The sequence below is a fragment of the Oryx dammah genome, unplaced genomic scaffold (assembly GCF_014754425.2).
Source record: "Oryx dammah isolate SB20612 unplaced genomic scaffold, SCBI_Odam_1.1 HiC_scaffold_12, whole genome shotgun sequence".
NCBI classification, from domain to species: domain Eukaryota; kingdom Metazoa; phylum Chordata; class Mammalia; order Artiodactyla; family Bovidae; genus Oryx; species Oryx dammah.
The window spans coordinates 17,789,630-17,815,400 of NW_024070196.1; the positions used below are offsets into that span (position 1 = coordinate 17,789,630).

Here is a 25,771-nt window from a genome sequence, read left to right on the forward strand (position 1 = left end):
CAGAGGAGGCTACCCCGAAGGTCACCCAGCTACTTGACATTAGACCCAGAACTCAAACCCCTCTCTTTGCTCTTTCCACCTCATTCTTATTTTCTCTCCCTTTTCACATTCAGCATGATAATGATACACAGTAGCCTTCCCAGTGCACTGGCAGTGCCGAAGCCCGGTGACTGCAAGAAGGAAAACTAAAACACAGGCCTCGTGGTTCCTGGTGCATGTGGAATTCCACGCAGTTTGTCAAGGCAATAGATGCTGTATTTCTGACTCACGGAGATGCATTTTGCAGGCAGTGTGACACCCTGGGACTAAAATGAAGCTTTTTTAAAAATAGTCCCTGAGAATCCCATCTTCCTATACCTGAAGCATCTATTTTAGGTCATTAAAAATTAGTTGCTTGTCTGTTTGAGCTCGGTCCCCACAATGCTGAGAAAGGCATGCAGCTGATACCGAAAAAGCAAAGTCAGAACTGCCTCCTTGGGCTCCCTTGGCAGTTCAGTGATAAAGAATCTGCCTGCCAATGCAGGAGACATGGGTTTGATCCCTGATCTGGGAAGAACCCACATGCCATAGAGCAACTAAGCCCATGCGTTACAACTATTGAACCTGTGCCCTAGAGCCCAGGAACCACAACTACTGTGCCCATGTGCTGAAGCTAAAGCCCTCTTGCCCAAGAGCCTGTGCTCTGCAACAAGAGAAACTGCTGCCCTGAGGAGCCCGCTCGCTGAAACTTAGAGAGACGCCAACGCAGCAACAACCAAGTACCACCAAAAATAAGTAAAATTATTTTTTTTAAAAAAACTGCCTTGGTGACTACACATCCCTTTTAAGCCAGCAAGACCACACGGCAGACATGCCACAGAGGTTCACCAAGGATGTGGGTGGTAGAGGTGGGTCTGACGGCCAAAAACCAGAAACACCCTAAATAGCCACCCCTTGCAGCACAGATAAAGACACGGACTTATGTTTTTTGGGGGGAATACTACTCAACAGTGAGGATGAACAGTCCACACTGCAGGCACCAACCTGGATGAAGCTCGAAAATGCAACAAATGCAAGAAGACAGACACACAAGCCAGACTCAAATACGATGTCTAAAACCCACGTCTATGAAGTACAGAAGCTGACATAACTAATATGTAGTTGGCCTGGGGGTGCTCCCCAGGGGTCAGGGGAAGGGTGGTCATGGGGAAGGGACAGGAGGGGCTCCTGGCAACATTCTGTGTCTTGATCCAGAGGCTGGTTCCCAAAAGTGTGTCCATCTGGGAATATCCCTCACACTGAAGACGGGTGCTCCGCGCCTGAGTGCTGGTCTTCAATACAAGGTTTATTTTGTAAAACCCGCCTTCCTCAGAATGGCTGGGATATTTAAATGCACGTTCTCTCCCATCTCACCTCCTCGCCCTCCTTGTCCTCTGTCGTTTCAGCAGCTGCAGCAGCCACACTTACCCCGGCAGCACCTGCAGCAGCAGCAGCGGAACCCATACCCAGTGCAGCAGGTCGCCCAGTTTCAAGGTGAGGCCGGTGCACACCTCTGCCATTGTATTCCTTCCAGGGGGAAAGGTAAAGTGAATGTCACCCGGTGACAGTGCTGTGGGTGCTATGTTTGGTGTCCAAGTAATAGGAAAAATATTTAAGACCTGATGGTACCAACCAGTCAGAATACCAGGCATTAACCTTTCAGCCACTGGGCCCCAGAGAGGTCCTGGTGGGCCCAGGGTGGGGTCATGGTGACTTTGGGGGTGGGACCAGAGCAGCTATTCTTTACCAAAAGTACAGAAGTATTTCAATATTTTAACAACGAGGGCTTCCCTGGTGGCTCAGATGGTAAAGAATCTGCCTGCAATCCAAGAGACCCAGGTTCAATTCCCGGACTGGGAAGATCCCTTGGAGTATGAAATGGCAGCCCACTCCAGGGAGAATCCCATGGACAGAGGAGCCTGGTGGGCTACAGACTACTGGGGCGGGTGGGGAAGTCACAAAGTGTTGGACACAACTGAGAGACAAACATTTCCACTTTCCAAAGACATACAAGTGCCTGTTGACCCAATATCAGCCTTGTTGGTATCTAGATCACATCTCAGTGACGACAGTGGGGAAAATCTCGTCACATTTTTCTTAAGAATCCTAGCACGTCTGCTGACCAAAGCCTTAACTTTCAGCAACTGCAGTGAAAGAATCTAGCTTTTAGCAACCACTAATCTCTGCTGAGGAGAAGGCAATGGCACCCCTCTCCAGTACTCTTGCCTGAAAAATCCCATGGATGGAGGAGCCTGGTAGGCTGCAGTCCATGAGGTCGCTGAGAGTCGGACATGACTGAGCGACTTCACTTTCACGTTTCACTTTCATGCATTGGAGAAGGAAATGGCCACCCACTCCAGTGTTCTCGCCTGGAGAATCCCAGGGATGGGGGAGCCTGGTGGGCTGCAGTCTATTAGGTCGCACAGAATTGGACACAACTGAAGCGACTTAGCAGCAGCAGCAGCAATTTCTGCTGAACGTAGAAGACAAATAGGGACTTGAGCTTGGTTGGACTGTCTTGATCCTGTTGCCCTTTGCACAAATCCTGAATCATGGCCCCAGGAGGAATGGCTGCACTGTCCAGGGTTGCCATTCCTCTGTGGATTGTTGTTGTTCGGTCACTTAGTCATGTCTGACTCTTTGCAGCCCCATGGACTGCAGCACGCCAGGCTTCCCTGTCCTTCACTATTTACTGGAGTTTGATCAAACTCATATCCATAGAGTCAGTGATGCTATGTAATCTTCTCATCCTCTGTTACCTCCTTCTCCACCTGCCTTTAGTCTTTCCCAGCATCAGGATCTTTTCTAATGAGTTGTCAGCTCTTCGCCATAGGTGGCCAAAGTACTGGAGCTTCAGCTTCAGCATCAGTCCTTCCAGTGAATATCCAGGCTTGATTTCCTTTCAGTTCAGTTCAGTCACTCAGTCGTGTCCGACTCTTTGTGACCCCATGAATCACAGCACACCAGGCCTCCCTGTCCATCACCAACTCCCAGAGTTCACCCAAACTCATGTCCATCAAGCCTGTGATGCCATCCAGCCATCTCATCCTCAGTCGTCCCCTTCTCCTCCTGCCCCCAATCCCTCCCAGCATCAGAGTCTTTTCCAATGAGTCAACTCTTCTCATGAGGTGGCCAAAATATTGGAGTTTCAGCTTTAGCATCAGTCCTTCCAAAGAACACCCAGGACTGATCTCCTTTAGGATGGACTGGTTGGATCTCCTTGCAGTCCAAGGGACTCTCAAGAGTCTTCTCCAACACCACAGTTCAAAAGCAGCAATTCTTTGGCGCTCAGCTTTCTTCACAGTCCAACTCTCACATCCATACATGACCACTGGAAAAACCATAGCCTTGACTAGACGGACCTTTGTTGGCAAAGTAATGTCTCTGCTTTTGAATATGCTCTCTAGGTTGGTCATAACATTCCTTCCAAGGAGATGGACTAATTTGATCTCCTTGCAGTCCAAGGGATTCTTAAGCATCTTCTCCAGCACCACAGATTGATCCCCTCAAATATCAATCCCTTCAATCTCCAATAGAGGGAACCCTTATGAGTCTTATATGATGGTGGAGGATGAGTCTGAGGACCCTCCCCAATCTCATCTGCAGGAGTTTTCAGGGGGTCACAGGAGTCATGAAGCAGCAGAAATCCTAGTTTCTGTCCTCTCTCCTCTTGGAGGACCGAGATTTAAGCATCCACTTCTCAAATGTTACCTCTCACTTTGACAATCGGCCAGAAGCCAGGAAGTCCCTTGCACAGAAGTATGCATATATAGTAAATAAATACAAACTTTATGGATCATTTCACAAGAGTTACCCTTTTCCATATACTGCGGGGGAAAATTTTATGATCTAGGGTAGCATTTTTCCTTCTTCAGGTTGCAACACCCAAGCCGTTTGTGTCCAGCTCTTTGTGATCCCATGGACTGTAGCCCACCCAGGCTCCTCTGTCCATGGGGATTCTGCAGGCAAGAATACTGGAGTTGGTTGTCATGCGCTCCTCCAGGGGATTTTCCCAACCCAGGGATCAAACCCAGATCTCCCGCACTGCAGGTGGATTCTTTACTGTCTGAGCCAACAGGAAAGCCCATTGAAGATAATTTAGTGGGCCAGAACCAGCATTTTTTAAATGAAATAATAGGAAAAAAATGATCGGAGTGTATCATAATGAGGGCAGCTTTTGTTTCTGTCCTGAGCCCACGTGTGTGTGTACTGTGAGTTGTGGTTCAGAGTCTAAAAGCCACTGGTGTTCATGGCCAGATCTTCCTAAGGATAGCCTGTGGACCCCTGGGGCTTGAGCGGCTACCACCCTTAGATCTGTGGGACAGTTATATCACTTCAGATCCTTTGGGGCCCCACACAGGGAAGGAGAAAGGGAATTGGGCTGTCCATGGAAGTGCTATGCAATAAATTTGTGCCAGCATTCTTTGAAGAATTCTCTTTCTCACTTGTCCATGGGTGCGGAAGAGTGGGAAATAGTTACTGCTACAGGCATGGTTTTTGTTGCAGACATGGAGCCCTCCTTTTATACCTGTAGTCCTCAGACTTGAGCCTGCATCTGGTCACTAGCAGAACTGGTTCAAAAAATCGATGGCCCGCTCTCATTCCCAGAGTCTCTGATTCAGAAGACGTGGAGCTGGGTCTGTATTTACATCTGTAACAAGTTCCCCAGAGATGCTGCTGCTGCTGCTGCTGACCCAGGGGCCACACTTTGGGAACTGGTGCTTTATATTATGAACTAATTTAAACCGTTAAATCTGATAAACCCGGCACCATGTCCTTTGAGTTTTCTAGATTCATAACTCATTATTTTTTAGAATAAAAAGACCCACCAAAATTTAATTACTACTCTATGAGTTATTCTAGATGGTTTGGCTCCAGTTTAAAAGTTCTACTCTGAACTTTTCTAAAACCCCAAATTACAGGCAGTCAACCTAAAAATTTCATACACTTAAGCTGAACAACCAGTTACATTTGAGGGTTCTTGAGCAGCAGAGCTGATTGATACGATTTTTTTTTTACTCTCTTTAGTATTTTCACATATTTGACCTACGTCCTAGATATTATAATGTTATGTACCTGAGAAAATAGCAAATTGATAGATAAGAAATTTTGTCGTTGGACAGAGGTTCTGTTCGGATTAACTTGTCTAAGACCTACAGGTCCGCCCACCACTTTACTTTTCAAAGGTTTTAAGGATGATCTTTCGCTTATTGAGTTCTGTTCCTCTGGGCAGTGTTACATGCCTATGGGGAAATGCTTATTTTTCATAACTATAGACTTCCTATGAGTGAAAATAGAACATAGATCCTTTTAGGGAAAAAATTGCATGTTACTGTCTCTTTTTGAATATGGAAGTTTTTCTTTGACATTGTGATGTTAACCGATAGACAAAATTAATTTGATATAATGTCTCACAGTAACACCTATTTTAGATAAAAATTTGAAGAAAGTCTGTTGTTTAACACATGCAGTAATCTTATTCACAAAATTATTCTAGACAAAACCTAATCCTTTAACATATTAATTCTAAAGATACAACAAAAATATCCAGAATACAAAAGTCCTTTCATCCGTTTCTGGCAGCCTGTTATGTAATTTGGGTCTGTTCAATCAATCTGAGTCAGCAATATTTTTACCTTAAATTTTTTTATAAGCAACCCAATTACCCATTTCACCCATTTATCAGGCTGGCTGTGCAGTCAATACAAATTTAGTCATTAAAGTCACAAAACTTCATAACAAGATCACAAGCTGCAAGACATACTACCAACCAGTGTTTAATTAGGAACTTTTTAATATCTTTATTATATCTAAATCCACTTAGCTATCATTAAGCTCAAAACAAAAGATTGAAATGTTTCTAGGGATCTCCCCCAGATCTTTCTGGTTTCCTCACAGTAACCGTTTCATTTTTCAATGCAGCCTGATACTGACCTCAAGCCACAAAAACTTAAGTCATAACCAAAATTCCCATAATTTTCTTTCTTGAAAGAAAATATAGAGACATGGTTGCTGCCCAGAAATCAATAACCCCATCAGAAAGACAAAAACACACTTCTCTTATCTGCCAAGGTGCCAGGATTAACAAGGTTATGCACTATTCTCATCTGATTTCTCATCCCACTCCCAGGAATGATCAAATTTGCTTATAATATTGATTGGCTCCCATGCTGCACCTTTTTCAAATGTGCAGGAAAAAATTATTTTTCTTTTTTTTCATAAACTTCATCATTAACAGAGAGACAGAAAAATCCATTTTTGTGCACCTCCTAGCCCTTGAACATTGACTGGGATTCTAGGGGTGACATTTTTATTCTCTTGGCTGGTTTAGAAATTTTCTGGAAACATGTAAAGAAGGACTCACTCAAACATAAAATAGAGTTGAATGACTGGGCGTTGGTACTCTGGTCAGCTTTTAAGCAGCACCATTCAAACTGCCTTAGTGATCGTTGTTGATTTGAAGGTGTGGCCTTTGCATTAGTGCATCAAGTTCATTGCCAGGGAGCAAGTAGGAAAATGTCTTCTTTCTTTAATTCAGGAAGCTGGCCTGTTCGCACTGACATGTTATGATTCAGAGAATCTGGAGTATGTGGAAATCTACAGAGGGGATCCAAACAATGTCCCATCTGCCAAAATAGCTTCTTAGCAGAAGCAGGGGCCTTTAACCTCTCAAATCTTGCTCAGATCTTAAGGGAAATTAGTCTAATGGTCTTTATTGATATTATTCTCTACTGAGCCATATTCCATGTCACAAACAGGATGTGCAAAGTGAGCCACCATATCTTCTTAGTTTAGCTCAGTAGGTGAATTTCCTCTCGCCTCCAAAAAGATGCTATCTTATTGGTTGAGGATCATATAAAGAAGTCGCTAAGTCATATCCAACTCTTTCAACTTCATGGACTGTAGCCTGCCAGACTCCTCTGTCCATGGGATTCTCCAGGCAAGAATAGTGGAGTGGGTTGCCATTTCCTTCTCCAGGAGATCTTCCTGAACCAGGAATGGAACCCAGGTCTCAGGTTCTCTACCGATGGAGCCATGAGGGAAAGAAACAATTGCTTCTGTAATAGGAGCAAAAATGATATCAGGGTATATCAAATAGAAAAGTCAACTACCGTGTGATCCCAATTTTCATGTGTATTTTTATATATTAAGGTAAGTTAGCAGTGGTCATCTCTGGATGGTGGGAATTTGGGTGACTTTCATTTTCATTTTTGTGCTTTCCCTATTTTCCAAATTTTTCACAATCAGTGTATGTTATAGTCAGAAAAATAATCACCTCTCTTTCTTTAAAGGATTTATTATCAGAGTAGATCCTTTCATCTATTAATCAAAGCATTTTTGTCATTCCCAAAGAAAAGTCCAGCTACGTGTTACTGTGCACCGCTTGTGGAGATGAGTGAAGAGGTGTATCCTTTTTTCTCTGCAGGGTCTCCCCAGGATATAGCAGCTGTGAGGAGCCAGGCTGCCCTCCAGAGCATGCGAACTTCACGGCTGATGGCACAGAACGCAGGCATGATGGGAATGGGACCCTCCCAGAACCCAGGGACAATGGCCGCAGCAGCCGCCCAGTCAGAGATGGGACTGGCCCCTTACAGCAACACACCTACCAGCCAACCGGGAATGTACAACATGAGCACAGGAATGACCCAAGTGTTGCAGCACCCAAACCAAAGCGGTATGAGTATCACACACAACCAAGCCCAGGGGCCGAGGCAGCCCTCCTCAGGGCAAGGGGTTGGGATGGTGAGTGGGTTTGGTCAGAGCATGCTGGTGAACTCGCCCATGACCCAGCAGCGCCAGCAGATGAAGGTAGGCCAGGCCTTGCCGAGGCCCCAGGGCCCACCGAGGCTGCAAAGCATCATGGGAACGGTCCAGCAGGGAAGCCAGAGCTGGCAACAGAGGGGCTTACAGGGGATGCCTGGGAGGACTAGTGGAGAGTTAGCATCATTCAACAATGGCGCCAGCTACCCGCTGCAAGCCGGCCAACCGAGGCTGACCAAGCAGCACTTCCCCCAGGGACTGAGCCAGGTGGTGGATGCAAACACTGGCGGGGTGAGAACTCTCAACCCGGCCGCCATGGGTCGGCAGATGATGCCACCGCTCCCGGGGCAGCAAGGCACTAGCCAGGCCAGGCCCATGGTCATGACGGGCCTGAGCCAGGGCGTTCCCGGCATGCCAGCCTTCAGCCAGCCCCCGGCACAGCAGCCGATGCCCAGTGCCAGCTTTGCCTCCAGCAGCCAGAGCCAAGCCTATGAGAGGAACCCCCCTCAGGACATGTCGTACAATTACAGTGGCGACACGGCTGGGGCATCCTTCCCCAGCCTCTCGGACGGTGCCGACCTTGTGGACTCCATCATCAAAGGTGGACCAGGGGACGAGTGGATGCAGGAGCTCGATGAATTGTTTGGAAACCCCTAGTCAGGAGCGGCTCTGGCCACCACAACTCCAGTGGTTTAAAGCTCCTACCGTGAAAAAGAAACAGGATGTCACCTCATCCTTGTTTTTTTGTGTTGTTTTGTTGACCCACGTGATCTGAGCAAAGCTGCAGCCAGCTGACTGTGGAAGATCCAGGCGCCAATCCACAGCCCTGCCAGGCCCCGTTTCACCTGAATTTCACATAGCAATGGAGACAGACGCCCTGCGGATACTGCTGCAAGAGAGGGGGACACGCCAGAGGTGGGCAGGGAAGATGATTCCGGAGCCCTCAGCTTGGCCCTCCCTGTGGTCACCCGGCCCAACAAGAGCCACTCTGGCCAAGACAGACTGCTGCCCAATGTGAGGTAGCCGTCGGTGCCTCCTTGCCTTGGCCCGGGTCTACAGCTTTGGAGACCCAGAGGGGAGAGAGCCTGCGGCCGAGAGTCCCACAGAGGCTGCTGGGTGGTGGCGCAGGCCAAGATCACAGGTCAGATATGCGCTGAACTCTGGCTGCAGAGAGATGTCAGCCTTCAAAACACACTACTGGGTTTGGAGGGAAGGCGCAAAGAACAGTGAGATGTCACAGGAAGACAAGACCCTACGGGCCTGTATCCTGCTCATGATGACCTGCAGGAATTTTAGAGCTTGGAGAAGGGTCCTGGCAGTCCTGGGTGGGCAGCCCTCTGCTGATGACCATGGCGGCTTTTACTCCGGGGAGTTGGCCTGGCGTTTCCTGGGGGCCCGGTACGGCTCCATACGTCTCAGCCAGTCCCATCTACTCCGGGAGGCCGAGGATGGGGAGCCCCGGGGTGGATGCTGTGCGTCTGTCAGTGCGGCCGCCTTCCCCAACTGGTCCCTGCCTTCGTTCCTCCTCACCTCCGCCCCAGCCTGCCTGAGCTGGTCCTTGCAGACTATCCAAGAAGAAATGAAGCTTTTGTCTTTAGGGAGCCTGGGCAGAGGGAAAATAAGAGCAAGAAGAACTTAGACAATGCCTGCAATACAAAGGCCACATTGGAGTTTTTCTTTCTCTGCCTCGAACGGAGCGGGTTGCTCTGCTGCTGATGGTGGGTTTTCATGAGCTGCATCTGATGTTTCTGGGACACTAGGGAGGACCAGCCTGGACATCACTGACTCTGGTTCCCTTTGGGAAAATCCCAGGGGTGATGCTCTTAAAGCAGCCTGACCCTTCATCCCTGCTCACCAGAAAGACAACTCTCAAGCCCTGAAAGCTGATGAACTGAAAAACCCATTGCTCCACTTCACCCATTTTGGTAATGAAAAGAGGGAAGGTATGGTTCCTTTCCTTGGGCAAAATGATCCCCTCTTGAAGTTCTGTACAGTTGTTCTTTGTGTAATTCACCCAGATCTGTCCTAGTGAAGTCTGTTGGAAGGGATCCACAACTTCTGCTGCTGGAGGGCTGGTCTCATCTGCCCTCCACCCTGCCACTGGCCTGTTTCGGAGGCCATGGGACATAGCTCTTGTCCTAAGTGAGTGGGCGTGGCATCATCTTTTCTCCTGCCATCCCTTCCCTCCATGTCCAAAAGGCAGGCTTGCTTCTGTGCACTCACATGTCATTTGCCACACCAGAGCCCCAGCCCAGCCTGGGGAGTCACACTGGGGCAGGTCCTGGGACTGAAGCGGGTAAAAATGAAGAGCTGGGACAGAGGATGTAGAGAGGCAGCAAGCAGGCAAACACTGCCCGGGACCTGCTCACCAAGTACCAAGGTCATAGCTCTCCTCGGCAAGGGGCAGGCTGGAGACCAGAGGGGACCATGTGGGCGAGGACCCAGGTCGGGGCTGTGGTCCCTGGGGGAAGAGGTGGTGGCAGGCTGACCATGAACTCCCTGCGTGGGGAGGGCCACCTCCAGGGGAGCTCTCGAATGGAAGCAGATGAAAACCAAAAACAAACAAGGGAAAGTGAAGAAATGAGAAGACACAGAAATATATAATTGCCTTTTTCTTAAAGGTACAGGAAATAAATATATAAGTAATGATGAGGAACTGGAGGTGGCTGATGGAGGGAGAGAGGGGGCCTCTGTTCTCTCTTAAATGCTTCCTCCAAATGCTCAATACTGGGACCAACTACATAGAGAGGTAGATTTTAATAAGGTGGCTTCGTTTTGTTTTTTGTTTTTTACTACGGTGCTGATGTATATGTAATGTCTAAAAAAAAAGTTATTTGTAAATAAGTTTTTACAATACTACAGATATCACTGGGTCTACTATCTGTAAAAAATATACATATAAATATATATATACTGTTTGTTTAAAATAGAGTATTTTTATTTCATTCTTTAACTCATCATCCCAGCAGTGGTATTGCACTTCAGATAATATCAAATTACTAATTTGTACTGTATGATCTATGGCAACGTCCTCCATTTGATTCAGATTTTTCTAGTTTTCTGGTTTTACTTTGTACATTGAGCATTGCTTCTTTCCTTTTGAGAAATGTACAGAACTCGGAAATGTAGAAATGAAGTGATGTTGGCATACCACTTTTAAAGAAAAAAAAATAAAAGATCGTTATCTGAACCAATCCAAAGTTTAGTTTATTTTAGGAAATTCCCTGGCAGTCCAGTGGTTAGGACTCCACACTGTGACTGCCAAGAGGCACAGGGTTCGGTCCCTGGTTGGGGAACTAAGATCCCACAAGCCTCACAGCATGGCCAAAGGAAAATAAAAAGAAACATCACTTTTTAAAAAAAGTCTCTTTTAGGACTGTCACAGGCACTCCAGCCTTAATTAAGCAGATAAACGTCTTATGCCCGGGTTTTAATTGATTAACTGCAGTTCTTGTCTCGAAATTTTGATATCATTATTTAAACATTTAACTAACAGTGGAGATCAATCAGTCATTCCCAGCCTTTTTAATTCCACCACACTGTTAAAACGTTCCAAAGTTGCTCTCTGGGGGAATGTGGCAAAAGTGAAAGAAGAGAGTCATCTATGAAAGGAGTATCCTGGATCCATCCGGGATTCAGAACCATGACTGTTCAGCTTCTGCCTGGTTCACTCAGGGAACTTGGGAAACTGATAGTACACGTTTCATTTGAGAAGGAAGAAAACTCAAGGAATATATTAGGTGGGAGAGTAACAGTATGGACACTGTTGTTACGGGCATACACACACACACACCACGGGTGCCTTACCTTCCAGCTGCGTCTCTTTGGAAGGGCGGTCTCCCGCCAGAGCCCGGCTCAGCCAACAGCACCCACAGAGATGAACGTGCTTAAGACATTTACATCCCTCCAGACTCACTGAGCCAATGGCCTGCTGGTGCGAGAGCGTGAAAACCCAGTTAACTTGCCTGGACAAACCCTGAGACAGCATTTCTATCCTGAGCTCCCCTGCAGGAGCTGGCAGAGGTTGGGACTTCGCCAAAAGGTACTCCCATGCTGGGCTTCCTGCCTTTTTCTGCCCTGTCGCCCCACCCCAACAACTCCCTCTCCCTCCCCCCTCCTGGGAGCCCTTCATTAACAAATCACTCGCATGTGAATCCACTCCAATTCTAGAAGACCTGACCTAAGGCTTTCCATCGGATTTTAAAAGGCATGGTAAAGGATCGTGTGTCAAAACTGTCTGGATGAAGCAGAAGAGGCCACAAGAACAGAATAAGGTCATCATCAAAAATAGATCCAAACCAAAGGTGCGTTTTAATACATACAAACCAAGATAAAGAATGAACTTGACTATGGAAGAAGAGTCCCTTCCATGGGTAGGGACTGAACCCAACCCGTGGTGGGCTGTGATTCCAGACCAGCTGACAAATAAGAGCATGGAGAAAAAAAACAGTGTGACCCTGGGCCTTGTCCCAGTGATACGGGCTTAGTGACATGTGGTCAAAAATCAACTGATTTGGGGATGGGGATGGGAAGGCTGACAACCGAATAAATCATGAAGCCTGAGAAGGGTTGAGTACTTCTCCTTGTCTGGATTAGTTAAAACCACATGTTTTCACTTACTGCCCTGGATGGATGGAATACCTTTCTCCTTTAAAATGATTCCTTATTTGTACTTATGTTGACCTTTATAAAATCTCAGTACAGCAAGTGTGTAACGGGAAGAAGGAGGGAGAGGACAAACATTTTTCCAAGAAGTCACTGGGCATCTGCCCCCATGAGGAGGTATTTTATGGCTGAAAGTTAAGGAACATTCAGAAGCATTAACGGAGCTATTTCTGCCTTTAATCCATCTTTTCAAGGAAGGTTCTATTAATATCTAGAGAAATGGGGTTAAAGAAAACAAAGACTCGATGTTTTTCCTTATAATGACATTTTAGCCACACCTCATCTTCCACCAATCCTGCAAAGAAAAGAAGGGGAGGAAAAATACCTTGGGAGAGAGCAGGGCTACTTGTTCCTGGAACTAGTCCTTTATCTAACTTCTTTTTAAGTTGTGAGGACATTAGATTTCACGCTGCTGTCCTTTGGACAAGTTACTATACACACGTGTCTCATTTCATAACAAGCAGAGGTAATTGGAGCATCATTCACACACTTGGGGCTGCCCAGGTGATGCTCGTGGTCAAGAACCCACCTGCCAATGCAGGAGGCATAAGAGACCCAGGTTGATCCCTGGGTTGGGAAGATCCCCTGGAGGAGAGCATGGCAACCCACTCTGGTATTATTCCCTGGAGAATCCCATGGACAGAGGAGCCTGACAGGCTACAGTCCACAAGGTCCCACAGAATCGGACACGAATGAAGTGACTTAGCCCACAGCACTCACACACTTGGGCCATGTCCAGGACAGCCGCCGAGCTACAACTTACGCTACGGCTCTCTTCCTGACACTGATCCCAAGGCAAGCATACAGCACTCAAAAAAAAAAAAAAAAAAAAAAGAGAGAGAGAGAGTTATCAGGAACCTGACTTTAGCTTTTAACTGTACTTCAGATTTTTTAACTTTTCTGTCATGAACCTTTTCCAACAGTCAGAATAATGCAATGAAGAGCTATACACTTACCAACTCAATTTGGTACTTAATAACGCCTCACCATATATGCTTCACATATATATTTTGTGGAACTATTTCAAAGTAAGCTATACACAACCGGTCACTTTACCCCACAACCTCCTAGCATACAGTGCCAAAGAATTAGGGCATCTTCGTCCCTAGCCACAACATTATTGCACTGAACACACAATTCCCTAATACTGAATTCTTATTCCTTATTCAAATTGTGCCAAATGTCTCCCATAGCTATTTTTTTTTTCTAACTAGGCTTTGATTAAGGAGCCCACATCACCATTTGGGTTTTATGCCTTTGAAGGCTCTGTTAATAGAGAAAATTTCTTCTCCCTTTGTTTATAACACTGACTTTTTGAGGCAAGGAATCTGATTTCTAAAAATAAAATCCAAAAACAAAACAAAACAGGGACTTCCCTGGCGGTCCAGTGGTTAAGATTCTGCACTTCCAGTGCAGAGGGCACAGGTTCGATTCCTGGTTAGGGAACTAAGATCCCACATGCACCACACGGCCAAAACAAAGGGAAATAAAATCAGTCAACTTACTAAGACACAAAAAATAGGTATGGTAAACATATCAGAAACTCACATCTCTCTGGCCAGCACATTTACTCCCTGTAGCCAAATTTATATGAATTAAAATCATCAAGAGGTTGCCTTGGTGACAACAGAATTAGGACAAAGGGAATAAGTTCAGATACTGTAGAGATACAAAGTTTTAATATGCTGGTGGGCCCATTTTCATTTTCTACATGTGTAGTTTAACCAAACTGTGTGTGTGTGTGTTTTCAGTTTACATATTTCAACACTTCCAATTTAAATGCAAAATTCAAAGTGTTTAAAAATCCGGGAGAGTAAGATGTGGAAAAGTTGTGGGTTTTTTCTCACTTCCAAAGGATATGAGTCTGCAGAAATTGTGCTTTCAGGTAAAAAATTTGCACTCTCTCTTCCTTTATTGTCTTCAATGCACAAAACAATTAAAATGGCACAATCCAAGTCACTATAAATGATCAGAATACGAAAAAGTAAAAAGACCATAGAATCATGGCATTGTGAGATATCAATCCCATCTTACCCGAGGAAACGCCTGAGGCAGAGAGCTACCAGGGCTGCGGTAGGAGAGCCAGTGAGCGGTGGAACAGGATTAGCGCTGACTGGCTCTGGTGTCTTCACTTCTTTGCTCCACGACCTCCACTACGAGCTGCCCTAGCCAGAGTCAGAGGGCTAGTGATCCCAGGCTGATGGTTCTCAATGTGCTCTGGATGCAAGAGGTGCTCGTGTCTTCTCCCCCCTCTATTCTGGAAACACTCGTATTTTAATGCGTTTATTTTTCTCTGTTACTCATAGTCTCTGTAACTGCCTTTGTACCCACACACCAAAAAAGTCCCAATAAAAAGATGCTTGAAGATTCAGGCTGTCACTTTCTTTAGAAAAATTACAGATAGTTCTTCTCCTGATACTAAAAAAGTGTTATATATGCTCATAATTCCATTTCCCTAAGGTTCCTGAAGACTCATGCCCATTTTACAGATGAAGAAAGTGAAGGTCATCAGACTGTGACTGCACGTCAGGGTCCAACAGCAGCAGGCCCCCAGCCCTGCAGGACAGGGGACGTGCAGTGGAACCCAGCCTAGGTTCTCCAGTCATGACCATACCAGGGGCAAGGTATTCCCCAGGCACTCATCTCTGGATGGTTTCTTGAAAATGACAGATTTCTTTTTTTCTTTTTACTTTGTAAAGTCCATTTTCACAGCCAGCTGTGTCTTGTGCAATTAGTTGATGACTCTCTTCTCTGGCTACTTTATGTGTCTATTGATTTCCCCCACCATCTGTGGCATTCCTGCAACCAAAGAAGTGGGCTCAGAGCCTTTTCAGCACCTGTCTGGAACTCCCCATCATGAGAGAAGCAGTCTTAGAGGCAAGTCATGGTGGTGGTCCATGGAAAGCCCCAGACACAGACAGGTCAGGTTTCTTTCTACCCACATGAGCAGCCATGACTTCAGCATGTGCTTCTAAACCAGGGCTCACCACACATCCACTGATGTTAGGATACTTCCCCCTCAGAGCAAATTTCAGGAAATCTAAAAGGTATGTTTCTATAAAGCCATTTCAAAAAAGAGAGTTGTATTTCTTTTAATGGAACAAATGGCACCATCTAACCTTGAGAGTGGAAACATCTCCTATAAGCATTTGCACAAAGGAAGGTGAAATGTTAGAAGTGCCTCAGTTTCTTGGCAATATCGATGTCCAGGTATTCATCCAGAAAGCTGTTCAAAATCCCCACGGCACCTAGGACAGTCAACAAGGCCAAAACCCCCAGACTCAGACGGAAACCAGTGATCCTGTGGGCAAATATGAGAGAGACAAAGGTGATGAATAAACAGGGTTGCAGGGAGGAAGCTGGGGAGCCTGGAGCAGACCTCTCCTATGAACACTGCCCAGAACTTCTATGCTGTTGCCATTTGAACATTTTGATTCATCAAATAAATTAGAGAAGATGCCTAGCTCCTTTGAACATTCAAAGGATTATCAAGCCTGGGCAGGATTATTTCCTCTGCAACTTTTGGGAGATACGGCAAAATGTTTGCAAGGATTTAAAGTGCAATGGTCAAAGAGTGCACACTTAGAGCACAGCTTTATCCCTTCCGTCTCACACCTAAGTGTGGAGGCCTGCTGAGACTTGGCCGTGGGTAGGCGCAATGGCACCCCACTCCAGTACGCTTGCCTGGAAAATCCCATGGGTGGAGGAGCCTGGTGGGCTGCAGTCCATGGGGTCGCTAGAGACGGACACAACTGAGCAACTTCACTTTCATGCATTGGAGAAGGAAATGGCAACCCACTCCAGTGTTCTCGCCTGGAGAATCCCAGGGACGGGGGAGCCTGGTGGGCTGCCGTCTCTGGGGTCGCACAGAGTCGGACACGACTGAAGCGACTTAGCAGCAGCAGCAGGCAACATGCATCATTTTTGTTATCACAGCCATAGGTGCTACAGTACAGGAACAGGAAGCTAATATAGACCATCCTGCTGCTTTCTGTCCAAACACACAGTTCTTGGGTGCTCCTTACCTTTTCTTAGCAGCTTCTGCATATCCCCAGAAATACTGGTGACGGGAATAGATGTACACCAGACCCAGACAAGTAGCAAAAACTAGAGAGAGAAAAAAAAAAAAAATAGCAAAGACACAGAACATGATGGCAGACTCTCAAAATGTGGTGTGAAAACTGAGGCAACACTCACAAAACGTGTATCTGACCAAAGGCTTGTGTGTAGAATATACAGAGAACTCAGACAATAATGAAAAAAAAACCAAACAAACATTTTTTAATGGGTAAAATACTTGAATAGAAGATTCACATAGCAATATAAGCAAGTGTACCAATAAGCACATGAAAAATTGTTCAGCATTATTCAACATCGTTTGATATCAGCAAAACTGCAATTTAAAACCGCAATGAGGGGACTTCTCTGGTGGTCCAGTAACCGGTTAAGACTCTGTGCTCCCAATACAAGGGGACAGTGTTTGATCCCTGCTCAAGAACTAGATCCTGCATGCTGCAACTAAGACCCAGTGCAGCCAAAAAAAAAAAAAAAAAAAAAACAACAACAACTTAAAAAAATGTTCCCTCTCATTTAAAAATAAAAATAAAGCCATAAGGAGATGATACCACTGCACACCTACCAGGATGGCAAAAATTTTAGAAGAATGACAGCACAAAATGTGGGCATGTTGGAATCCTCATACATTATTGGTGGGAATGCAAAACAGTATGGCCACTTTGGGAAAAGATCTGGTAGTTTCTTAAAAAAACCAAACATTACTTTTTGACCCAGCAAGTCCTTCCTTTCCTGTGTATTTACCCAAGAGGAATGAAAGCACATATCCATCACAAGACCTGTTCAGAATATTCACTGCAGCTTTATTCATAACAGCCAAACACTGGAAATAGCTGGGAATCCATCCACAGGAGAATGGATAACAGAACTGTGATAACCATACAATATGGAACCCCACTATCGATGAAAAGAAATAGACAACTTGCAACAGCATGGTGAATCTCAAAAACATTTTGCTGAGTGAAAGAAGCATTATATGATTCCAATTATGGAAAGTTCTAAAGTAGGCAAAACTAAACTATGATGAAAAGCATCAGAGCACTGTTTGCCTCTGAAAGGGACTGGGAAGAACCTGAGGAAACTCTCTGAGTGGTAGTCATGTTCCACATCTTGACAGGGATCTGAGTGACCCAGGTTTATACATTTGTCAAAAGTCATTAAATGGTACACTTGAGATTTGTGCGTTTAACCAAATACGCATTTTACCTGAAAGAAATGTGGAATGCAGGGTGATGTTCTGTCATCTTGTCCAATAAAAAACAATCTCAGTATCTTTCTTGTACTAGGGACCCTCTCTTTTCCTCAGCAAGTCACAGATGCAAATTGCCAGAGCCCTCTTGAAAACACCAGAAGTCTGTCTGTGGGACTCTGGTATGATGGATAAAATTAAATTCATAATTTTATTAGGTCACAAGCTTTTTTTTGTTTGTTTCTACTACATACTGTACCAAGTATCCTTATTCTAAGGTTTGAGGTTAGCAGTAAAAAAGACACAAGCTCCCTGCCCTTATGGATTTATCAGCAAAGACAAAGGGGGAAATGAGAAGAGAAGCACAGATTTGAATATGCTGTGAAGGAAACAAAGGGGGTGGGCCAGGGGGAGCAGGGGGCCCACCTTTAGGAAGGGGTCAGGGAAGGCCCCTCTGAGGGGTGCTGTTTGTGCTGGGCCCTGAAGGATGAGAAGGACGGGGTCCGGCAAAGAGCTGGAGGAGAAGGGCTGGCAGGGCCACCTGGCCTCTGAGGAAGGGGAGATCCTGAGCATACCGGGGTTCTTGAAACTCCCTTTCTAAGCAACTACTCCCACAAAGTCAATGAGAACTGGTCAAGGCAGTAATAGGCCACCTAACTCTGGATGAGAAAGAATGAAAATTACGAGAGACCCAAGAAACTCTTCCCTGACAGGCAGGCAGCCTCATTCAGCCCATCACAGTGAAATCCAAAGGGTCAAATGGCACAGGTCAAGTGCCATCATCAAAAGGCTCTTTTCTTATTAGTTGTAAATGTGGTCTCACCTGACAAGAAACTACCCTCTCTACCCTTAAGGGATTTAAAAAAAAAAAAAAAAAAAAGGTGAATTAGAATAGAGTTAAGTCTTTCCCTGCAGGATATTTTATCTGAAATTTCTCAGTTGACAGTAAAAAAATTGTGACAGGGTTGGTGGCTCAGAGGTTAAAGTGTCTGCCTGCAATGTGGGAGACCTGGGTTCAATCCCTGGGTCGGGAAGGTCCCCTGGAGAAGGAAATGGCAACCCACTCCAGTATTCTTGCCTGGAGAATCCCATGGACAGAGGAGCCTGGTGGGCTACAGTCCACAGGGTCGCAAAAAGTCAGACACAACTGAGCGACTTTACCTTGCCTTTGAAAAGCAGTTAAATTTTGGTTGATTTAAATATTAGCAATCAAATGTCAAATGCAAATAAGGCCATGAGAGTTATCAGAAAAAAAAGAGATTGAATTTCTCCAAAAATGTAGTTGGTGCTAATCTGACCTGTGAAAGGGCTAGGCAGAGTTTCATTAAAGCCCTCAGCTCCCCAAGGATCCCCCATTCAAATAGAAAACGGATATTTACAAAGTTTCTACATCCAATAGACCACAATCTCGGAAACTCCTAAGAAAAAGCACATGGGTTGTTGATCAAATACCTCTAAACCCTGCTCTGAACTTGAAAGGTAATTTTCTCCTAAACTGGTGAAAGCTAAGGTGGACAAAAGACTTAACCAGTCTGTACTTCAGTTTCCTCACCTATAAAGCAGAAATTATGGAACCTACCTCATAAGATGCTTACTCCTTGGAAGAAAAGTTATGACCAACCTAGATAGCATATTCAAAAGCAGAGACATTACTTTGCTGACTAAGGTCCGTCTAGTCAAGGCTATGGTTTTTCCAGTGGTCATGTGTGGATGTGAGAGTTGGACTGTGAAGAAGGCTGAGCACTGAAGAATTGATGCTTTTGAACTGTGGTGTTGGAGGAGACTCTTGAGAGTCCCTTGGACTGCAAGGAGATCCAACCAGTCCATTCTGAAGGAGATCAGCCCTGGGATTTCTTTGGAAGGAATGATGCTAAAGCTGAAACTCCAGTACTTTGGCTACCTCATGCGAAGAGTTGACTCATTGGAAAAGACTCTGATGCTGGGAGGGATTGGGGGCAGGAGGAGAAGGGGACGACAGAGGATGAGATGGCTGGATGGCATCACTGACTCGATGGACGTGAGTCTGGGTGAACTCCGGAAGTTGGTGGTGGACAGGGAGGCCTGGTGTGCTGCAATTCATGGGGTCGCAAAGAGTCGGACACGACTGAACGACTGAACTGAACTGAACTGACTGACTGACCTCATAAGAGGGTTTTAATCCTGTAAGTGGTACATAAGAGATAATATATGTATGACATTTAAAAACAAAGCTTGGCAGGGACTTTCTTGGTGATTCAGTGGTTAAGAATGTGCCTTCCAATGTAGGGGACATGGGTTTGATCCCTGGGGAACTAAGATTCCACATTACATCAAGGCTTCTGAGCCTGCATGCTGCAACTACTAAAGCCTGCAGCTACTCAGGAACCTGTGCTCCGCAACAAGAGAATCCCACATGCCACAACTAGAGAGAAGCGCCCACACACCACAACTGAGACCCAGAGCAGCCAAGGAATTAATTTTTTTTTTAAAAAGTACCTGGCATGAAGTACTCAATATTAGCTATAGCTATAGTTATTAGCTATAATAACTAGGGTGAACTGTTAATTCTGTGTTCTGTTCCTGCAGATAAATTAGAATTTATGGAGTATTAGACTTGAAGACAAAAATCACATGTCATCTGCATTCTGGAGTCCCCCACATCTGGTTTGTTCCAAGTTTTTATTTAAAAAAAAAAAATCACGGAATTAAATTGAAATGAAAGTTAGCCTATCTGTAGCACACTGCTCTTTGGTGCAAACAGACAGTGTTTCTTTTGCTTAAAACAATTTCCAGGATCCGTCGATGTGTAGGTGAATATCTGCTACTTAACGGCTGTAAGGACCACAGTCATCATGAGAACAGAGTTGTCTTTTAAACTTACCTTGGTTGAAATACCATCCAGCCGTCCACAGTGTGATTATGAATATTGGGTAAAACTCCACACAGTTTTGCCTTCAGGAAAAAAAATAAAGATGTCAGTTATTCTATGAGAAAATTATACACCAAAGCAGTGAGTTTTCACCTAGATGTAAATGTCCAGCCTCTTCTTACAAAAATAACTCAAGAATTGACCTAAAGAGCATAAGTGTTCTTATAGGTAAAAGTAGTCTTTCAAGTGAATGAGTGAGTCGCTTAATCATATATGATTCTTTGAAATCCATGGACTGTAGCCCACCAGGCTCCTCTGTCCATGGAATTCTCCAGAGAAGAATACTAGAGTGGGTAGCCATTCCCGTCTCCAGGAGATCTTTGTGACCCAGGGATCGAAACCAGCTCTCCCTCATTACCAGCAGATTCTTTATCATCTGTACTTCTAGTGTTTCAAGGTGAGACTCAAACATTTTTCAAACCTCAGAGCAGGGCCAAGAATCACTCTTCTACATGTAAGTTGCCAGCAGTAGAAATGAATTTTAGCTCTTTTCCAAAAGACAGGCCTAGAGATGGTTCCAATTCTGAGCCTAAAGATCATTTTGTATCTTGTCTAAATAACCCAGTAGATAGCTCATTCATATTAAATGGATTTCTTGCCTGGAATTCTCTTGCATCCAGTGCCTTCCATTTGAGTTGCTCATCATATTAAATGGTTTTCAAAGAAATCCCCTAAAACCTCCTGAAATAAATGAAGCATATTTCATTCCCATTTTATGGAGGAAAAAACTAAAGACTGAGAACCCAAGCTGACGATGCCTCCCAGAGAATCAGAGGAAATCTGTGTCGTCTCCAGACCCCAAAGCTCTGTCCTAATGTCAAGTCAAATTGCTTCTATTCATAGAAGACTTGGGTGGAAATTTTGATACTATTTTAAGCAAAAGGGAATCATTATCTGGGAACTATAATTAATTCGTCTGCACCTAGCAAAAGGGAAAAAGATGAATTATATTCATCTTCCTTCCTGTGCTATGCCCCCAAGTGATCTTGGTTAAGTTGGCTGAGCTCTCTGCTGATAATATCACAACAAGGTAAAGAAAACCTTAATGTAGTGTGTAATAAGGTCTTGAGTCGATCCTGGTGGAAGAGTCATAGTCTACAGGATTAGAAATGATCCTACATCCTTCCTTTAAGGATGTAAGTAGGATCCTTAAGCCTTAAAGCTTGAGTATGTAAGGTTACGAGGCAAACGACCAAGAAACAGTTGATCCTTGTTCTTAAAGGCTGAGTCTTCTAACCCCGGTCACCTTGAATGATTCTTCTCTCTCTCTCTCTGTCTTTTTTCCCTCTTCTTTCCTCAGTGGGTGGGGGGGGAGTGTTTTGTTTTGGTTTGTTTTCTTTTGTGACCAAGATGCTAACATGGGAGGCTCTTAAACTTCCCTCCTCCCGCAGGTGCAATGAATGTGCAGACACACACAGAGCAACACCCTCTGCAAGAAATCCTGAAACCAGCTGAATGACTCCTACCCATCAGACAAATAAGAAAACAGCCATACTGGGAGTTCCCTGGTGGCCTAGTGGTTAGGACTCCAGGCTTTCACTGCCGTGGCCCAGGTTCAGTGCCTTGTCAGGGAACTGAGATCCTGCAAGCTGAGTGGTGTGGCAAAAAAAGGCCACACATACTCCCCTCACCCCTATCACAGCATCATACATTCAGGAGGAAATCCTCAACCCCAAGCTTCTCCCTGAGGAGCAAAGGGGTTAGACTGCACATCTCGCACTCCAAGTTTAAAGACTTCCGCCTGAGGGCTGGTTTTCCCAAAATGCAACCCCACAGGGCTTGCATCCATGAGACCCACAGGACTGTAGCAAGCAAAGAAGCATTTCTTAACAGAGTACATGAACACTCAGTACAGCTAACCATCTGGGGCTCAGTGCAGAGCAAGCAGGCAAAAAGTCATGTCTCCAGTCTTCCTCTAGAGAGGGTCTGCCTCCATACTTACAAGCTGATACCTGGAGACCCTGCTTCTAGTTTAGCACGTATCCAGGGGCTAGATGAGATCCTCCCTGGAGCCCATGGGAGCTGACGGGCATTTCCCTTACCTACTGCCTTCAATTCACTCCATTGATAAAATGAGATTGCCAGCATCTGTCCAGAAGGAGTTTGCACACACATCTGGCACCCTGGCTTTTGCAGTTGCTCCTGAAGGGACAGGCCCCCAAACTACCCAGCTCTGACAGCCAATGAGGCTTGCATACACAGGCCCTACAGGACCATCACAAGCAATGAAACAGTTATAAACTTGGTGGGCCAGAAGCAGGTGGGAAGATATATTCAAACTGTTGAAAGAAAAAACTGCCAACTAAGAAAACTCTACCCTGCAAAGTTGTTCTTCAAAACTGAGGGAGAGATAAAGAATTTTAGAAACAAAATCTGAAGGAGTTCATCACCACTAGACATGTAAGAGATGTTAAAGAGAGGTCTTCAGAAAAAAAAACAAATATTATATGATATCACTTATGGGTAGAATCTAATAAAGTACAACAAACCAGTGAATATAAACAACAACAGAAACCAAAACCATAGAACTTATATAAGAAGACTTAGAGTAAAATATCCTTGACATTAGCCTTGCTAATTATTTTTTTGGATTTGGCACTAGAAGCAAAGGCAACAAAAACAAAAATAAACAAGTGGGACTAAATCAAACTCAAAAGCTTCTTCACAGCAAAGGATGTCACCAACAAAATGAAAAGGCAATCTGTAGAATGGGAAAAAAATACATGCAAACCACAAATTCAATAAGGGGTTACAACCCCAAATATAGAAAGAACACATACAACTCAATAGCAGAGAAAACCAAACAATTAAAAAATGGGCAGAGAATCTGAACAGACATTTGTCCAAAGACATAAATGACCAACAGGTACATGAAAAAGTGCTCAACATTGCTAACCATCAGCAAAATGCAAATCAAAACCATAATGAGATATCACCTCACACTTCTTTAAATGGCTGTTATCAGAAAGACAAGGAACGGTGCTGGCAAGAACTTGGAGAAAAGAGAACCCTTATACACTGTTGGTGAAAATGTAAATTGATGCGACCACTATGGAAAACAGTATGGAGATTCCTTAAAAAAAATTAAAACTAGAACTGCCATCGGAGAAGGCAATGGCACCCCACTCCAGTACTCTTGCCTGGAACATCCCATGGATGGAGGAGCCTGGTGGGCTGCCGTCTATAGGGCCGCACAGAGTCGGACACGACTGAGCAACTTAGCAGCAGAACTGCCTTATGATCCAGCAATCCCACTGCAGGGCAAATATCCAAAGGAAATGAAATCACTGTCTTGAAAAGACATCTGTATTCTCATCTTGATTACAGTGTTACTCACAGTAGCCAATATGGAAACAATCTAAGTGTCCAGTAGTGGATGAATGGATAAAGAAATATGATATACTTACACACAATGGAATATTATTCAACCTTTAAAAAGAAGGAAATCCTGCCATTTGCCACAACCTAGGCGAACCAGCAGGGCATTACGCTAAGTGCAATAAGCCAGACAGAGAAAGACAAATAGTGCCTGGTACCACTTACATGTGGAATCTTAAAAAAAAAAAAAAAAAAGCTAATCTCATAGAAACAGAAAATAGAATGGTGAGTGCCAAGGCCTGAGGGTGGGCAAAGTAGACAGAGCCTAATAAAAGGGTTCAAACTTTCAGTTATTAAATTAATAAGGTCTGAGGATCTGATATGTAACATGGTGACTCTAGGTGATAACACTTTATTGTATCATTGAAGTCTGCTAAGAAAGTAAAACTGGCCACCTGATGCAAACAGTCAACTCATTTGAAAAGACCCTGATGCTGGGAAAGATTGAAGGCAGGAGGAGAAGGGGGCAACAGAGGATGAGATGGTGGGATGGCATCACCGACTCAATGGACATGAGTTTGAGCAAGCTCCAGGAGATGTGAAGGACAGGGAAGCCTGGTGTGCTGCAGTCCACGGGGTCGCACAGGGTCGCACAGAGTCGGACACGACTGAGTGACTGAACAACCACAAAAGAAAGGGAAACGTAAGTGTTTTCACAAAAAGAGTAAATATGTAAAGGGTAACAGACGTGTTAATTAACTCAATGGGGGAAATTCTTTCACAAATTATATGTGTGTCAAATCATCATGTTGTATACTTTAAATATCGTACAATTTTAATTCGTCAGTTGTACCTCAATAAATCTGAAAAGAAAAACTCTAACAAAAAAAAAGAACAAAGCATAATTATAAAGTGTAATTCTTTCCTCATTCTCCATAAAATCTACAGGAAATCGCAGATGGGTCAACTCAACCTTATTAGTTTTTGACTCAACTACATGAAAAAAAACTCCCTGATAATCATTCAACCATCTCTTAAAGCTGGGTAAGAAAGCTGCATAATTACCTGCATAACTCAGTGCTCATCTAAAGCCCACGGCCAGTGCAGAGTCAGAAGTGCGAGTGGAACTTTCTAACCCCTCACCGGCAATGACAACAGTGAAGTCACCCACTCAGCTCTCTTCAAAGCCAGGGGAGGAATCATCAGACCCCTGGCACATCAGAAATGCAGAATACAAATGTCAAAAGCTTCCCTCTTCATTGTCTACTCCTGTCTTTAAAGTCTCGAAAGACCGACAGAATGACCTAAGGAATGTCTCATCCAGACTCTGGCACTGAGACCCTCACAAATCGTTGCCGCGACTTTCTCACACTCGGGGAAAAATGGAAATTTGCCTTTCTGCCCTTTCCCCGCCCTGGCACTATTTTGCTTGTGATGGTTGCTTTCTCACTAACGTAGATCGCTGCAGTCGTTTAAACAAAAAGACACTTCATAAATGTGAGTGGTCAGAATAATTACAGCTATGTTAAAAATCACTTCCTTTTCCTCCGCTAAATCCATGGACCTGTCTTCCAGATGGACCTGTCTTCCGTGAAGCAGAAGAGAATAATAGCAGAAGAATGCTCTATTTTCCACACTGGATGTTTCTGTGATCCTTTTTGGAAACAAAACACAATGGTCCTTTAATCTAGAACCTTCCCTGGTAGCTCAGTCGGTAAAGAATCTACCTGCAATGCAGAAGACCTAAGTTCAATCGCTGTGTTCGGAAATTCCCCTGGCGAAGGAAATGGCAACCCACTCCAGTATTCCTGCCTGGAAAATGCTATGAACTGAGGAGC

The 25,771-nt window shown here is 44.7% G+C and overlaps 2 protein-coding genes across 3 annotated transcripts in view; one reads left to right on the plus strand and one right to left on the minus strand.

Moving 5' to 3' along the window:
- The window catches only part of MAML3 (mastermind like transcriptional coactivator 3), a 451,078-nt gene extending 440,105 nt beyond the window's left edge, over positions 1–10,973 (plus strand). The window contains exons 4-5 of the mRNA XM_040250466.1: positions 1,425–1,512; positions 7,445–10,973. Of these exons, the coding sequence (XP_040106400.1) occupies positions 1,425–1,512; positions 7,445–8,436 (1,080 nt within the window). The 3' untranslated portion in view covers positions 8,437–10,973. The remainder of the gene's footprint in view (positions 1–1,424; positions 1,513–7,444) is intronic.
- Positions 10,974–15,519: 4,546 nt separating this feature from the next.
- The window catches only part of MGST2 (microsomal glutathione S-transferase 2), a 34,537-nt gene continuing 24,285 nt past the window's right edge, over positions 15,520–25,771 (minus strand). Inside the window, exons 3-5 of one of the 2 annotated variants that reach the window (XM_040250477.1) lie at positions 20,568–20,638; positions 16,470–16,551; positions 15,520–15,745 (exon numbers count right to left, since the gene is read on the minus strand). In XM_040250477.1, coding sequence (XP_040106411.1) covers positions 15,616–15,745; positions 16,470–16,551; positions 20,568–20,638 — 283 coding nt within the window. In that variant the 3' untranslated portion in view covers positions 15,520–15,615. Of the gene's footprint in view, positions 15,746–16,469; positions 16,552–20,567; positions 20,639–25,771 lie in introns of those variants that run through there. The other variant, XM_040250478.1, reaches the window with a different exon arrangement.